Source organism: Parasteatoda tepidariorum, chromosome 6 (genome assembly GCF_043381705.1).
Source record: "Parasteatoda tepidariorum isolate YZ-2023 chromosome 6, CAS_Ptep_4.0, whole genome shotgun sequence".
NCBI lineage: Eukaryota > Metazoa > Arthropoda > Arachnida > Araneae > Theridiidae > Parasteatoda > Parasteatoda tepidariorum.
In genome coordinates, this window is record NC_092209.1 from 4462647 (window position 1) to 4480461 (window position 17815).

General features: G+C 31.3%; 1 protein-coding gene across 1 annotated transcript in view; it reads left to right on the plus strand.

The window, feature by feature from the left end:
- Nucleotides 1-3992: 3992 nt before the first annotated feature.
- LOC107447628 (pleckstrin homology domain-containing family O member 1) overlaps nt 3993-17815 on the plus strand; it is a 60684-nt gene continuing 46861 nt past the window's right edge. Inside the window, exon 1 of the mRNA XM_016062583.4 lies at nt 3993-4489. Coding sequence (XP_015918069.1) covers nt 4439-4489 — 51 coding nt within the window. The 5' untranslated portion in view covers nt 3993-4438. The remainder of the gene's footprint in view (nt 4490-17815) is intronic.

The window sequence follows — 17815 nt, forward strand, 5'->3', positions numbered from 1 at the left end:
TGCACGTTAATTCGAATGTAATAAAAATATGCAATTGTTTGTCTAAAAAAAGTGCACTTCAAGAAAAACGCACTTCAAACGCACTTCAAGAAAGCTGAAGTTATTAACAAATGGAAACCTGAATTAAAAGTGGTGGGAAGTATACTTCCCATGGCCTTTGGAAGGGTTAACTAGGTATCAGAACACTCAATTGATGTGAGCAGTATATTTGTTCACTTATTTCTTATAACTATTCGTCTAAATAGTTTTCATCAGATCAAAATTTTTATTTCTTCTTTTAATGTATAAGATATAACTTTACACCAACTGTGTTTAGAAATCAAACAAATTTCAAACTAAAAAAAAAAACAAAAAAAAAACTCCAATTTGCTGACAACCATTTCACTTCCTTGATTACTACGCTACCTAAGTGAACAATAATAACATAAAATCAGATATAGATCGGGTGAACATTGATAATTATAAAAATGATAGGGATCAGGTGAACATTGATAATCAAACATCTGATATGGATCTTCTTGTTAACAGCCAGTCCATATTATTAAACTAAAATAATTAAACTTACCAATTAAAAAACTTATCATGAATTGAACTTAGCCATGAATTGAATTAACTTACTATACTAAATGTAAATAGACGACTTTTATTAACTGTAAACTAAATAATTACTTAATGTTTACTAAAATAATTAAAAATAGACAAAACTTAACTAAGTAAAATAAATTTAACTAAAACTAAAACTTGAAGAACTGAATTAAAAACTAAATAAAATTAACCAGATAAAAATAACTAAATAAAATTTACATAAACTAAAACTAACTAAACTAAAATAAAAGTATTAACTGAAATATGATAAAAGCACTAACTAAAATAAAGGTATTAATTAAACATAATTGATTAACTTACATACCTGCCAACTTTCACTCTTTCCGAGAATGGATTTTCCAAGTGGTAGTATAACAATGAACGAAAAACATTCTGACTCAAAAATATATTTATATTTTGACCACATTGAAATTCGCTTTTGTATGTATTATTATGCTTTTATATATTTATTGTAATTATTTATATGTAGTGGTTGTCAAACATTTTTATAATTATCCTTATAATTCAAAAAGTTAATTGGAATAACATGAGTCGTGCTACCACTTTAAATATGAAAATAAAATCTTCCGGAAAATCCGGAAGAGTTGGCAGCTATGAACTTAACATAAATAACTAGAATTATCATCTAAATAACTGAAATAACTAAACTAAAATAAAATATAATGAATTAACTAAACTTACTGAACTAAATGAAAGTAGATTAACAAAAATAAAAGTAGACGACTAGTGGATCTGTAAAATGTTCCTAACTTACATCAACCACATTGTTTACAAAAATGGCAAATAGCTCTCTAGCCAGAATTCATCAGGCTGGCCATGAGAAGCTTTTGTGATTTTCTTCTCCACAGAACTTAATAGTCTTAATAAAAAAAATCCTCTATGTAGGCGAGTTTGTCAGAGAGTTCCTTTGTCTTCCGTGTTGGGCTCAAAATTTCCCGAAGTGGCCCAAGAGATTAAGCATTCGCCTCCCACAGATGTTCCCCAGGTTCGAATTCCAGCGGTGGCTGGTCAATACGAATTCCGCTTCCGGCTTGCACGAAACTCAGTGGTGACGTAAAATATCCTTAGCGGTAAGCTGATCATGGATTAGAGTCCCCTTGTCATAAGGGCAAACCATTGGAGATTTTCGTGGTTTGCCTCTCCATGTAACGCAAACGCTGGTTAGTTTTATCAAAAAGAGTATAGACAGTCGTTAAATCAGAACTGGGACGACAGTTCAACGTCACCTAAATAATAATAAATAAATAAAAAAATGCTACGTAGTTGTAATTTTCAGCTAATCAAGCTAGTTACTATATTAACACGTTGAATGTCATGGGGGTTCACCGGTGACCGACTCGAGTAAATGTTTAATTTTTTTATTATCGTTGCTAAAATGGTTTGAAGAAATTAATGCAATATAGAACACACAAAAATAGTTTTATTTATATACACAGAGATGCCAACTTGCTCCGGACAGCGAATAAACATTTTCAAGTGGTAGTTTATTAATTATGATTCTTGGTTTAATAAATTTAATTTAGAAGATTTTTATCCACCTCTATTGCGAAACAATTCCTAGGCTCATATAATTCACCATTATTTATCGATGAGTCATGCTAAATCTTTTAAAAAACTATCAAAATCTGTCTAATGTGTGCAAATTTAGTTTGTAGTTATTTACCGTTTGGGCAGACGGGCAAGCCATGTAAAATTAGCCTGGCATTCAACGTGTTAAATAATTGTTATTAATTATTATTAAAAAAAATTTATCTCTCAAAATAAATTCCGACATTAAAGGGAAAAAAAGTTTAAAAAAAAAGGTATTTTATTAGCAGCTAAATTTTTTTCTTTTGTTGGAGCACACTGTGTAATCGCGATTGTATAATTTTAGTTTTCCTGCTAAGTTAAGACCCAATGAAAACTCTCACGATTTTGTTTAACTTTGTAATTTTTGGCACACCTTGTATACTCACAATTGTATTACTGTTTAATTTTTTTTCGTTTTCTTTTCACACTAGGAATATTCTCTAATGTACAGTTTAAATTTGTCTCTTTGTTAGGAAACGCTGCGTATTTTCGATTGCAATGCTTAAATTGTCTTCCTTTGTCGGTAAAAACTGCACATTCGCTATTGTATTATTTAAATTTTCCTTTTTCGTCGAAACATACGGTATATTCGTTACTGTACTATTTTCCTCTTTTATATGGACCATACATGGCAGTACTTTTACTTCCGTTACTTGTACCGCCGGTACAAGTAAAAAGTACGTACTTTTACTTGTACTTCGTTATTTTTTAAATTTAGTACTTTTACTTGTACTTTCGTTACTTTTTTAGGGAAAAATTTAAAAGTATTTGTAACGGAAATATCGAATGAAATCGTTACTTTCTTCTTTTTTCTAAAACTCGGTAAGCTTTCTTAAAAGAAAAAAAAAAAGAAAAAAAAGAAAAAAGCTGTGAATGCAATATATATGCATTCACAGCTAACTTCGTGTTTAAATACCTTTGGTTTCAACTTATACTGCACATTCAATTATTTTTTACTAGCTCAAAGATCACAAAGCTATCTAAAACCCCGTGTTTGCTTTGTTTATGTTTTTAAAACGCGTTTCTAAAGAGTAAAACAATTTTAAATCAATGGTAATTTAAATAAATAAAAATAATAAACTAAATAAAATCAATAGATAAAATTTCTTTTTCGTGCAAATCCATAAAAAGTTTGATATTAAAATTATATTTGATTTTAAAATTATATTATACGATTATATTATAAAATTATATTATAATATTCTTCCGAATTTAAAAATGAATTGATATCCATAACTTTCAAAATTAAAAATAATTAAATAAATAACAACAATTTTGCAAAAACATTAAAGAACATAAGAATATTATTCAATAAAATTTTAGGTTACTTTGAATTTTCGATTTCCTAGAAATGTACTTTTAAATCGTTACTTTTTTTGTTTAGTACTTGTACTTTTACTTGTACTTTTTACTCATTACTTTTTTTAAAAATACTTGTACTTTTACTCGTTACTTTTTAAAAGTAACGTTGCCATATATGATATGGACTAAATGTATAGTTCCCTCTAAAATTTTCTTTGTTGAGTCTCACTGTATATTCACCATTGTACTGCTAAAGTTTCTCAATTTTGTTTTGACATACTGTATATTCACGATTGTACAGAAGAATAACTTAAACTAATAAAATGTTTCCGTTTAGGAATAAGAAGACCATGAATAAAACAACGCTCAATTCACGGAAAATTTCCTTAGGACACTTTTTGATAATTTCATTGTAACACGCAACCATTATTAGTTCAAGCCCCCTTTACGTGACAGCTGGTAAAAGATTTGACTCAGAATTTCCAGAAACGACATTAGGGAATAACTTATTTGAAGCGGTGGGAAAAAAACAATCAAAAATCCCTATAAAGCACTAAAATTACCCCATTCGTCACTCGAAACGGTCAGGTAGAAAAAGAAATCTATGATAGACTGTCTGTCGTCGCGTGTCATTGAAACAAAAACAAAACACTATAAACAAAAACTCAGGAATTAGGAAGGAAAAAAGGGAATAGTATACGCTTCTAAGCTTCCGTTCTCTCATGTCATCCAGTTTTGAAAAAAAATAACAACAGAAAAAAAAGGAGCCACTACGTCCTGACTAATTCTGCCACTTCCGCTCAGAGTGGGAAGTGGAGCGGAGAGGTTTTCTGGCTGCTGTTAGTGAAAATCGTCTGCTCTATGAAAGTGCTTTTACCGTTGTTTCACGATCAAGGTGTAATAAGAAGAAATGGATTTAGGATAGTTTGGTGTTCATATAATTGATGCATAAAGTGTACAAATGCGTGCGCATATTTTGGATTATTGTTTTTGTACAGTGAAAACAAATATGGTAAGTTTTTTATTCTCTTTTTTTTTTATTCATGAAAAATTTAAAATTGTAAACAAATATTTTTCTTCATTATTTATTTGAAAGTGTAAACCTTATTTGCAAATAAAAGGGAAACAGTTACTAATTATTAATTGTTTTAGATCAAAACACCTTTTTAAACTCTTTTTACGGAAGATTTTTTTTTCCTAATGGAAGTGAAGTTTTTTCATTAATATTTGCAAACATGTTTTACTATATTTTATTTATTCTCTTCGATTTCGAAGTACACAGACTGTTTATGCTAAGGCACCTGCTGGGGAAGTTCTTTTTAAGAGGGTGCACTTGCACCCCTAGAAATCAGATAAACCGGGGGGCCACAAGCGGGAAATATTTAAAAGGTAGTGACAAATGTTTCTCAAGACTGTTGAAACTTTCGAATGATTTAATTTCGCTCTAATTTTAGGAAAGATGATGGCCAGATTTAACACCTAGATCTATTTTTTATTTTGATAGGAAGGATAGTAAAATAAAAATTGCTTTTACAGTCGTTATGAACCACTTCTTAAAATTTTTCCGGTCATTATAAATAATATTTCATTTTAAACCGTCAATATTAATTTTATTTTAAATAGTCATAGTTTCTTTATTTTAAATAGAAAGTGAGCGCAAAGCGGGTTATTTCAATATGAATTAATTCTAATGTTGCCAAAAAACTGCACTTTTTGTAAAGGATTTTTTTGAGTGGTAGACAGTTAAAAACTACAGCTTTCAGAATTGATGGGGCAATTGTATCAACATTTTAGGAGCTTTAGCACGAGAGATTTAATACGAAATGGCGTTTTATATAAACTTTAAAATAATTTACATGTAGCGGTGTGGAAAATAAATTTGAATTAATTTTACAAAACAAAGATTCATGTATTCAAACATAAACTTGAAAAAAATGCCTTCCAAAACCTTCCTTTAATATGAATATGTGTTTTTCTTATATAGTCAATTTTTCTTATATAGTGTCCCGTTAATAATGGAATATTACTTATGTATATTCCTTCAAATAATTCAAAAGTACATTATACTTCAAATGCTAATAAATACTTTTTGTATATCTGCTTAAAATACTGAAATTAAATTTATGTTTTTGTATAGGAACCATGATAGCAAAAATATTACGTCTGGATATATTCTTTCAAATTTATTTTTATAGTGTTTTAAAAAATACCTTTATGAAAAACCTAGTTGGACATTTCGCTTAAGAAATGGGCATTTTGTAGAGTTAGCTACTACATAAGGTTAAAAAGAAATTGAAGTAACACTGCATGTATCATGTAATTTTTTTACGTAGTGTCAAACGTCTATTTTTTTTTAATATAAATTATAAAAATGTAATTATTAATCTTTTGTGCACCTTTGCCCCTCTGATGGAGAATTAAAAATTACCATTCTTAGTTTCAAATTTTTATTTTCTTGATATTTAGCAATCACAATAGTTTACGATGCTCAGTTGTTATATGAATATATCGTATTATGTGTTCTGAATGAATTAGTACTTACATCAATTGAGATAGCATTTTTACCCACCTTCAGACCTAAGGCGCACTGTTTGTATTTTTATTCTAAAGTTGTGGTAAAATAACAGGCAGCAGTCTGTACATCTAGTTTACAGTAAATAACACTTTTTACCTTTACGGTTTTGAAACCATTTCTAACTACTATGGTTATAAAATCATTATTATTAAACTATACTGTTTTTCAGCCGTTTACTTAGAATAGTTTTAAAACCGTAAAAAAAATTAGCTTAGCTTTTCGTCAGGTAATGGACATTGGAGAGTGCAGGAGGCCGGAAACTCTTCATTTGTTGAAGGAAATTTTGTGGTCTCATCTCTGAGACACGAACCCCAGTTCTATCGATCACGAGACAGACAGATTAGCCCTCTCGGCTATAATACGTACGCTGTTGTGAGGAGCTGAGCAGCTTCATTAGGTGGGCTTAGTTACTGCGATATAATTCTGGTTGTTTGACCGTATTAGGTGAAGGCAGTCAATAAACGGTTTTTCTCACAGTTTACTGTTTCATTACCATCTTATTTACGGTAGCTTGACTGCTTTGTTTGAATATGGTAAAATAACAATTAAATAAATTGTTAATTAACCATTTTTTCCGAGGAATTATTAACAGTATATCCATTAGGATACCTCACCAAATACAAGGTACCCATAAACGAGAGAAAGTGGGGACGAAATTTTTACAAGGCTGCTTAAAATTTCATACAGTTAACTTCCAGTTATTTTTATGAAGTCAGTTTTCAAGATTTCACACCACGATGAACGAAATGAAAATATTTTTAGCAGATATGAATACTTTGAAGAACAGGGTTATTCATAATTCCCTCCGGGGTTTCGAAGCGTTATAGTAAAAAAACGAAGATGAAAAAGAACATATGAAATTATTCCGAAAGTATTCAAGTTTTAATTTAAGCAGTTGCCGGTAGATGGCAGTAACATGTACCACTGAAGCCAGTTGTAGTAAAGAAAAATGGCGTTTACAGGCGGAGGGAATTATGAATTATCTGTTACTGTGAATGACCGAAATAGGTGGTTGTTGACTTCCACCGGTGAATGCTGATAATTACATAGTCGCTTTGGTAAATGTCCAAAATATATACTGCCCGGTATACATTTTTCCGGTACACCCTGGATCAATATTTTTTAAGGTCAGATGCCACTGCCCAGTACCCATTTAACCGGTACTTCAAACACTGAAGTTTCTCCTAATCTATCCTCAGCAGATATTGAAATATCGAATTAATATAATAATATCAACGAATTAATACCTATCAAATCGGATAAAGCAAATATTTCGACATTCGCCGGTGAAAGTCGACATTCTCCTGATTTCGGTCATTCACGAGAGCATATATATTTTCATAAGTTTCACTTTAAAATAATTCCCCGGTAGTGCTTGGGACGTGCCATGTCAGGTTTGAAGAGCATAAAGTACTCAGAATACAAAAGACAATATTCATATCCACCAACAACGACAGAATTTCTGTAATTTGAAAAATATATATATATATTTCCATGTGGTTGCAAAAGTGATTTATAGAATTACGATGATAGTTCTTTGTGAGGAAATTAAATTTCATTAAAACCAACGTTTTAAAATTACAAATAATAATACATTTATTAAAAACCTTTATCCGTTTCGATGTCGCAATGGTGTACCTTCATCAGTCGGATAAAAGACAGGAATGGTAGAAACAGAAATAATTAAAATCCGGCACAGATTACGAGATATTAAGAGAGATAAATATACATTTTAAAGCACAATTTTTTTTTCAAATTAAATTTAATGGTTTACAAATGTTCGGAAATCATTAACTTTTTTAAATTGGGTACAAGAAGAAGAAGACCTCCCGCACATGTGACCTATCAGCTCCACCTAATCTTTATCAGCAAAATGACGTATGAGCTAAGTCTTTCTACGTAAGTTAGAATGTTAATTAATGATAAGTAAATTAAATACACAGTCGCATCGCACATCGAATTTGTTGAAATATAATTCTGTCCCGTCTACTTCTTTTAATTAACTTAGATTTATTAATTATTTATGTGTTTTATTGTAACCGTAATATATTTTTGTTTTGTGTACCTGGCAACTCCGATAGATAATTAGTTTATTTATGTTCCACGTGGTTTCGTACCTGTCTTTGTGTTATGTCTTGTGTAAATATATAGTGAAAGAATTGAAATCTTTGAGAAAGAATCTTTCTGAACGAATTCATAATGTATCACTTAAGAGAATTGATACTTGACGGGCTTGGCTTACTCGAAATAGAATGGAAAGAACAGTTGCTAACATAAATGCCACGTTTCAGCACGTGCCACTTGCAGCTATCCCATTATAATGTTTTTGGCTCTTTTAACTGTATATTTATAATCTTTTTTAGAAAGACGTTTAATCAGCTCTGTTCTTATGCGTTCGAAAAAATTAATACCCAGGATATATTATGACAAAGATTCTTTGTTATGTTATTATAAATGGTACCTGAAAACTCTGTAATAAAATTCTCCTACTCTTGTGGTCGGTACAAGCCGGATGCGGAATTTGTATCGACGCCATCGCTTAGATTCGAATCTGGTTCTTCTCATTGGATGGCGAACACTGAGCCCTTGTTTATATATGTTGCATGATTAATAAAGTAAACATAATATTTCTTGTAAAAAATATAAAACAACAGTAGCTGTGAACTTTAGCTCTCTTAACTACTCAGGTCAAAATTTTTTACTTAGCAAAATTAAGTCTATAGTAATATTTTCAATATATTACTTAATTCCCCCCTGATTGTTGCCACCCTTACGAAAACTTGTTTCTTGGAAACCAATGAAGTCTAACAGGGTGACAATTATTCAACTAAATGAAATAAACCGTCAAAACTTAATGAACGGTTCAGGTGATCGAATGGTTGCGGTTGCATCGGATCTTCTGAACGGTTGCATCGGGCAAAGAGAGTGTTTGACGTCCTGGAGAAGCACTTTGGGGGACCGCATTGTGACGCTGGGGTACTTAAAGGCCACCAGGACTCGCTTCACCCCCATGTTCTCCTGATCTGATCTCATGTGAATCCTTTTTGTGGGGCTAAATAAAACATAATGTATACAGAAATAACTCCGAAACAAATGATAAGGTGAAAACTACAATTCAGGAGGTCATCGACAGGTATTTTGTTACTTTCATTAATGTCGCGGTAGAGCTGCACAATGAGTTATTGGCGACGGTCTAAGATATATTTCTGAGGATGATCTGGAGATAACATGCATATGTTACATCCCTTTTTACAGGGAGGACACATTCACACAATATCTATTCATCCGCAGGTCGTAATTTTGACATGAACCAGAGAATGATTTATCTCCAATTCAGTACCTCATAGGTATAATTTTTTTTACATACAAACATGGAGGGCATTGTGACCCGACAGATTTAACGTGCACCATTCACCATTTACTACGGGAAGTCTTCGGTCTGCAGGGATCGAACTCACAACCTAGGTAATCGACATCATCGATGTTCAGCGGGTCATGCAGATTTTTGCTATTCATCTGCACCAAATTACCAATGATGGCAAGCGTGTCGAACACGTCATAGTCTAAATCCGAATATCTGTAGTGACCTTTACATGTTGAATAATGTTGTTTGAGCACTCAGCAGTTTTAAAACAATTAGCGTTTTATTTTATACTGTTCAATATATATATAATTGTCCCCCTGTATAGCGGAAACTTGTTAGCAATGTGTAAAGAATGCAAATTCATTCATAAAATTTGAAGCATAAATGTTAAAAAATATTTAACTCATGCGTGTTTAGCGACTTATAGTTTACATTTCATTACTTCCGCCATTTTACTGAATCTAAAACTAACTGATCTATTTCTGAATTCAATTCAGCGAAATTCCAATTTATGGGATCATAAAGATCATTTTAAGTGCTGGTGCTTCGACGAAACTTGAAGTTGTGAAACGCATAGTTTAGAATAAACCTCCGAAAAACAGTTGAGGAAAGAAGATTATGAAAGAATGCGGTGTTTTCGAACTTTTTCTGTTTATTTTTAGGCAGGTGTGAAGAATGGCACGTTAAAAAATACATTTCCCGAGAATCTGTTGCGAACAATGAATTTACGTGATGACAGAAGATATTCAAGATTCCATTTTAATTTTGAGAAGCTCGCTTCGAAAAAAGAAATATAAAATTAAAACAGAAATTTAAAAAAAATCATTTTAGTTCTGCCGGTGTTACAATGTTATTCAACGTTTGTATTCATTTATTAGAATATTAGGATAATTTATAATGATTTTATTGACTCGTTTTCTCATGTGAGGGTAGTGTTTTCAAATCTAAATTTCGAACACTTTCCAATTAGCCAGGGTCCTTAAATTTTTAAAAGAGCTCTGTGGTTGACTGCCATGTTAGTTTAATCGTTTCTTCATCACCACCACAATCGGAAGAGTGTTCTTTCTTTTTTTTCTTGTTGCTAAAGCGTGAATTTACTGTTAATCAAAATTGCAATTTCTTTCCGAATAGCTAGAAAACTCAAATTTCAACTGGAGTTCTATATAATCTTGCAGTCGAAATTTCCAACACTATCTAACTAGTTAGAAAAACTAAATCTCTACTGTAGCTCTGAGACTGATGCAATTTTATTACACGAATTTTGAGACAATACGAATTTTATTATTATGACTACTACAATCAGAAATCTCTTGCAATATCGGTAAAAGAAATTTACCGTCAATCAAAATTCAAATCCCTTTCTGATTAGCTATCAAATTTTAACTTGAGCTCTGAATAATCTTGCAGTCGAAATTTCGAACACTATCTGACTAGCTAGAGCACTCTCAAATCTTTACTGGAGTTCTCGGACTGATAATGACGATAGAAAACGGTGGGGGGGGGAAACGGTAAATCAACAACTTGTAAATTTACCGTTAATCATATCCTCTTAAAGATCCTATCAGTACTATCGAGAATTCGAAAATCATCAATTGCTGCACATTGTTGGAATCTTGCGCATCATTTCAATTTCGACAATGCCAAAATTATTTCCATCCCTGTCACATCAGCTCATATTGATTTCCATATTCCACGAGTCTTTGATTTGAGTACCATTCTCTATATGTCTTTTTTTTGTTTTTGTTTTCGTGGCCCGTACAAATATTTCACAAGCATTTATGGAAAGTGCGCTTTTCTTATTTTTCCCGACAAAAAAAAAGAAGAAATGAGTAAGAGCAACGCTTACGCAGGACATTAAATTCCCTTTATCGAAAAAAACTTTAGTAAATTGGGAATATTATTGAGCTTGAGGGAACGGAACTGTATGTTCAAAAAAAATTTTCTTACGTAAAAAAATTTTTACGTTTGCTAATATCACCCGTTTTGCTTACTTTTGCTGACAAAAATCATCAAATGCTTACATGTTTTCACTGATTCATACTTCAATGTTGCCGTGTAATTGAAAAATCAATGTGAGCAAGGAAAAAAAAATCTAAATTGAGATTTTTATATACAGTGAAACCTCTCGGTAAGGGCCACCTGTCATTTCATTGAAAATTGGCCCTTATGGGGGGTGGCCCTTAAATGGGGGTGACCAAAAAATAAAATGAGGAAATCAAAATTTATGTAGAAAAAAACTGTTTATTAACATTTTAAGTTTTTATACATGTTTAAAAAAATTTTCAATTGAAGTTTGTTTACTTTTTACAATTTTTTCGCAAACAATTTTAGTTTCTAATGATTCCTTAACTCTATAAAACAAATTAGTTAATTCGCATCATTTATTAATGCCTTGGATTGGGATATCAGTCTATTTACTTCTATTAGCGTTTCTTGGTTTGATAAATATGGCACGGGGGACTCATGGGACGGGGGGGTAAATGGCCTTTATTGGAGGTAGTCAGGAAAATGTGGCCCTCTAATGGGAGGAAAATTAACATTATGTCTATGGGGAAAATTTTCGTTCCTCAAAATATTGGCCCTTAATAGAGGTGGCCCTTAAGTAGAGGTGGCCTTTAGGAGAAATTTCACTGTATTTGGCATCTTTAAATGGTAGGCTACCTATTTCAAAAACGTTTTTTCGAAAATTTTGTTTTATCAGTTTTTTGAAATTCTATTTTAGCGTTCATAGCTTTAGCAATGGAAGGAAAATAATCACATTTCTCAGAATCAATTGTGAAGAATTTTTTCTCTCGAATTAAACGGCAGAATGAAAATGAAAACACATACGTACGGCTTTTCTATACACGAATTAAAAGAAATTATTTTCTTTTTCGTTCCTTTTTTTTTAGAAGTTTTTCTGGAAATCAGCAATTATATTGAATAATGTAATATTTTTATTGATAATTTTTTACCGCATCACAGATGTTATTGTCCTAGATGGGATTCATTTAAAGGATTTAACGCCACAGTTACGGTGAATGTTTTCCCACCATTCTTTTTTTTCCTCATTTAAACAATGGAAAAGATTACATCGAGTTATTCATGTCGATTCTTGTAGCCTGTCGACGCATTTTACAAAATTCTTGTTCAACATCGTCAGGTTTATTCACTTCGTTGAACATAATCCAAATTTATTTCGCGGGAAAGTTTTTGTGTTTGGCTTTTTTATTCTGAGCTTGAAAGGAGTCTAAAATAGACGATGTCATTCTTTATAGACTGTAATTTTTACTGTGAGAAAAACACATGAAAAATATAATCTTTGTTTTATGGGTGGTGTCGTTCAAATTATTGTATAATTTATTACATAACAAGGTTAAAAAAATCATTTCGCAAAATTTAAAAAAAAAAAAAAAATTGATTTTTTTTGAAATTTATATCGGATTTTTTTTCCTTTACAATATTTTAAATAGATTTTTTTGAAATCTTGATATTTTTAATATGTCTTTCAATGTTTTTAAAGAAATATGCCGAAATTTTTTATTATTACAATAGTTTTTTTTTTATTGTACTTCACTGTAATTGGGTTTTCATCTGCAGTGCGTGTTTCATCGATAAAATAAAAATTAAATTAAATTTCTTAAAAAAGTTCTCTGGTCTAAAAATTTAAAAAAAATTGAGTTTTTTTAATTACATTTTTTGAATCGTGATGGCTCAAGGGATAGAGCGCTCTCCTGCCAGTGAGGTAAACTGGGTTCGAATCCCAGCGATGACTGGTCGATACGAAATCTGCATCAGTCTCGCATAGACGGCAGTTCTGACCTAAATTATTCTCAGTGGTTGATGGATCATGGGTTAGAGTCCCCTTGTCATCAGGCTAACAGTGGGAGGTTTCGTGGTTTTCTTCTTCACGTAACGCAAATGTGGGTTAATTCCAACGAAAAGTTCTCCATGCAGGTAAAATTTCTTCCAATACCTGGTCCAGGAGTTCCCTTGTCTTCTGGATTGGGTACAAAATGACAAGGCTACGGAGTTGAACATTAGTAGCCGTAAACCCCAAAAATTGGGTCAACGACGGTTTTAAAATAAAATAAAATTACATCTTTCGATACCTCATACTATGGGATTTATGTGAACGAAGCCGTTTTAACTGGAGACTGATATAGTTCAAAAACGCAATCAGTGAATCAGCTGTTCCGGGTCTTCGAGGGCTCACTAACGGCGTTTGACAGCCCTGCACGTCGTTTCTTACTTATTCTTCATTAAGGATTTTTATATACATAATTCAATATATAGATAATGAAGCCTAAAATCCTACTAAATCAATTTCTTTAAACCTTGATAAAATTTTTAATTTATACATTTTGTTATCACTTTAGCTGTTTATCTGTATCTCATTATGTAATAATAAGAAAAACATCTTGATAAATAAGTGATATCATATTTATGATTAAATTAATTAAATATTTTGCAGGAGGGCCTCGTCGAGTAAAATTTAAAAAGTAGTCATAAATGTTTTATGAGGCTATCGTAAATTTTACAGGCCCTTTGACGCAGAAATTTCATTAAACATATTTTTCATACTTTTTTCATTTTTTTTTTGTATTAATTTAGGTCAAAATCAATGAAAAGTATTATATTTAGCATTTTAATAATATGTGGCTATGCAATACAACATGAAACATCGGTGTCTTTTTCCGCGTTAAAGGTAAAATCTTCCAAACTCGGCTCACGTCACAATAATAATTTCTAAAATTTTCACCTATTTGCAGTTATTGCAGTTGCAAAATCAATTATTGAATAATTTTGGATATGAATGAAAATATTTTTTTTCAAATTGAATTTTATATTTTTAGTACAATTATTATTCTGATGATCTAACAGATTTTCTTTTAGTAACTATTCGACAGTTTTTTGTAATTGAAAAATACCAAAATATATTTTTGCTTGTCATTAGAGCGTCGAAAAAAAAATTATATAAAAGGGTCTCCGGTCACCCATCTGCGTTAAAGGGTTAATTTCACGTCTAGTTTTAGGAATTCGGTCGGTCAGTTGTAACGCAGATATTTAATTTACAAATATTTTGATCGACAGTAACTAGCTAAAGCTTATTATTTTCTCGATTTTTTTTCTACAGTTTTTTTTAAAATTTTTCTGTAATGAGACTAAGCTGTTTCACCCAATTTAGTTCGAAAATATAATAATGGTGAGATTTCAGACTCAAATTCAATACTATTAATATGTATCGGAGAATCGGAATATCTTGCTTCTCCAATAGTAATGTTAACAATGAAATAATTGCGTTACCAGCTTTCATCTTTTTGAAAAACGGACATGTTCAAATAATGGAATATTGGAAATTAAACGACAATTCATCGGCAGCACGGTATGCGAGCAACCCAAATGGATGGATGGACGATAAATTGGTCATTTAACTGTGATAGAGCAAACCCAGAAACGAGTGGTATTACCAGGACGCCGGGGTCATCACTATATCAGAGTCACAGACAAGGTAGTTGCCGGACTATCCATCGCTCATATAACCTTTTCTTTGTCGATGACAGTTTTTTTTTTCAATCTCGTGTAAATATGTAAATAGTTTTATATATTTTCTCTATTATTTTGTATTTTATCACACCGGCCTAAATGATAATATTATTCTGACCCCGGTAAATAGTATCATATTCTAATCTAGTTTAATCTCAATTATGCTTAATTTCCTATCGATTTCATCGTAACACCTTGGAACTAAAAACATGGAGACATGGGAATGCGAATTTTAAAAATTTAGAAATTAATTGTGTAAAAATACAACAATGGGCAATAAAAAAAAAGTTTTGGTAAAATTTTTAAAAAAAAATGTGTTTCTTTAGCATTATGGTTGTCTAATTTCAAAAGAAACTAGATACACTTTTATTATTTAAAAATTACATTTGTATTAATTGTGCAACTTAGAAGTTAATTTTAACGACAATTTTTTATCCGGCTATAAACATAGAATTTGCCTGATTTTATTTTGAAGTTAAGATATGCTCTATTGTTTCCCTTTAAATTGCTTAAAGCAAGAAACCTAACAAAACCCTACAAAAGTGCCAATACTTGTAGCGTTTGAATTATTATCATTATAAGAATCAATTTAATATTTATTTTAACATCTTATAGTTATGAATTTGGTTCGTAGCAAAAAATATAAATTATATTTCTAATATAGAATTGCTAATATCAAAAGGTGGTTTGTTTACATAAAAATGTTTTACACTGAAATTATACTTTAAATTTGTGTATACACAAAAGAAATGAAAGAATTTATCTGCACTCAATTATTTAGAATGGTGTTGGAAGCAATCCCATGTTCGATTTTAAATGCACTACTAAACATAAAAGTAATAGCAAACTTAGTGTATTATTATCACGTTTAATTATTATATGGTGTTTCTTTAAATTATTATCTACATTTCTTTCTCTATATTTTTAGTTTAATTCTACATAACTAAAGGAATTTTTGAACTTTTAATTTAAAGCAGAAAGTGACGAGAAATTTTTACTTCTGATAATATAGTGTTCAATTAATGTATAAAGCCAGAAATATTTAGCATACGAAAAAAATGCATTACCAGGAAATTATAACCTCACTGATAGTTTTTTATGGTGACAGATAGCTATGGAAGATCGTTTAATACCCTGACTTTGGAATTATCTCTCGTGTTCTTCAAGCCGAGCTTTAAATTCTTGCTCTGACGAGCTTTGACATGCTGTTTGAATTAATGTAAACATTAAATCATTTAAACTTCATAGTNATGATCTGAAGACATGCCCTCGCAATTTTTGATCCTCTGCAGAGGGGATGGCTCCCCTGATTTAGTAGCCCAATGACTTGCTCGATATCGAGCACTTTATGGTTTAACGGCTTAACGAGGACCGATACCGCGGACCCTCGGTCCCTATGCAGGCTGATCAAAGTGCTCACCCACCCGCTTACTGACCGTATTCAGTGACGCTTGACTTCGGTGTTCTACTGGGAACCGTGTCTTTACGTTCAGTCCACCGCGGGACTTACTTAACTACTTAGTGAAAAGATTTTATATCATTTCTAAAATTTAGACAAATAATGTAGCTACTAGTATTTAGGGTAAACAAATTTTATGTTTTTAAGTGGGTTAAAATAAATACTTTGACTTCAAATGTAATCATAAATATTTGCATTGTTAATATATTATGACTGGTAGAACTATCCTTTTCTTCACGGTATATTTTAATAATGAAACTCTAAATGCTGTCTCTTCTTAAACAAAAAGGTGCTGTTTTTTTCTTTTCTTCAAAAGACGCTAGGCCGAAATTGGTTCTGTCCTAAATACTTCATCTCATTTCAAAATATGCCCGCAGAATTTTCAGATTTCCTTTTTTTTTTCGTATCCTATCAACTCACTAATTACAGAAAATGGTTACTCGGAAACCTATTCATTAAGTTAAAAGGCTTTCTTTTTTGTTCCAAAGATACGAAAGGCAGGAAAGCAAATGTACGAGTAGAAGACCACTTAAACGTTCTGTAGCGTAGGTTGGTAATGATGCCATTCTTTTTACATGAAAAGGAATGCAATTAAATATAGAAAGAATAAAAAAAATTCAAAGATAGTTTCCTGTGTTTATTGTGACATTTGAGAAATAGTTATTTAAACAAAAAAAAGCTTTCCCTTTGAAGAGCTCGCTTTGTATGTTTACTCATGAAGGTCGTTCATGAAAAGTAGCTAAATTAGAGAAGATTTGCGAAAATAAAGAAGTATTTATAAATTTTTATGAAGAATGAATGTTCTTGAAATTTTATAATTAACTAAAATAAATTAAATGTCACAAAATTCAAAAGATAATTACCGGTGTCTAGTGACCTCTGAGAAATTCTTCTTTAATCAAAATAGTTTTTTTATTTGCAAAATACACTCCAACATGGATATTCACTTACGAAGGTCGTTCAAGAAAAGCGTTTAATTTAGGGAAAACATGTTTTTAATGTATTCAACTTTTGACGATACCTTATTAATATTGCACGAACATCTTGAAAGTATAGTTTAAATATATATGTTGCCTTGAATGACCAAGAGAATGTCGACTTTCACTGGTGAATGTCAACAATCACATTCTCAATTTGGTGAATGTCCGATTTGATATTAATTTATTTGTTGATATTATTATATTTAATATCTGCTGAGGAGAAACATCAGTGTTCGGAGTACTGGTTAAATGCGTACCGGGCAGTTGACCTTAAGAAATATTGTAGGGCATACTGGACAGTGGCAATGAACCTTAAAAAAGCATTGATGAAGGTCATACCGGGCAATGACGCTGAACCTTAAAAATCATTGATGTAGGGCATACCTGGTAGTGGAACTTAAATAGACCTCGTATACACTTTTACCTGATATACC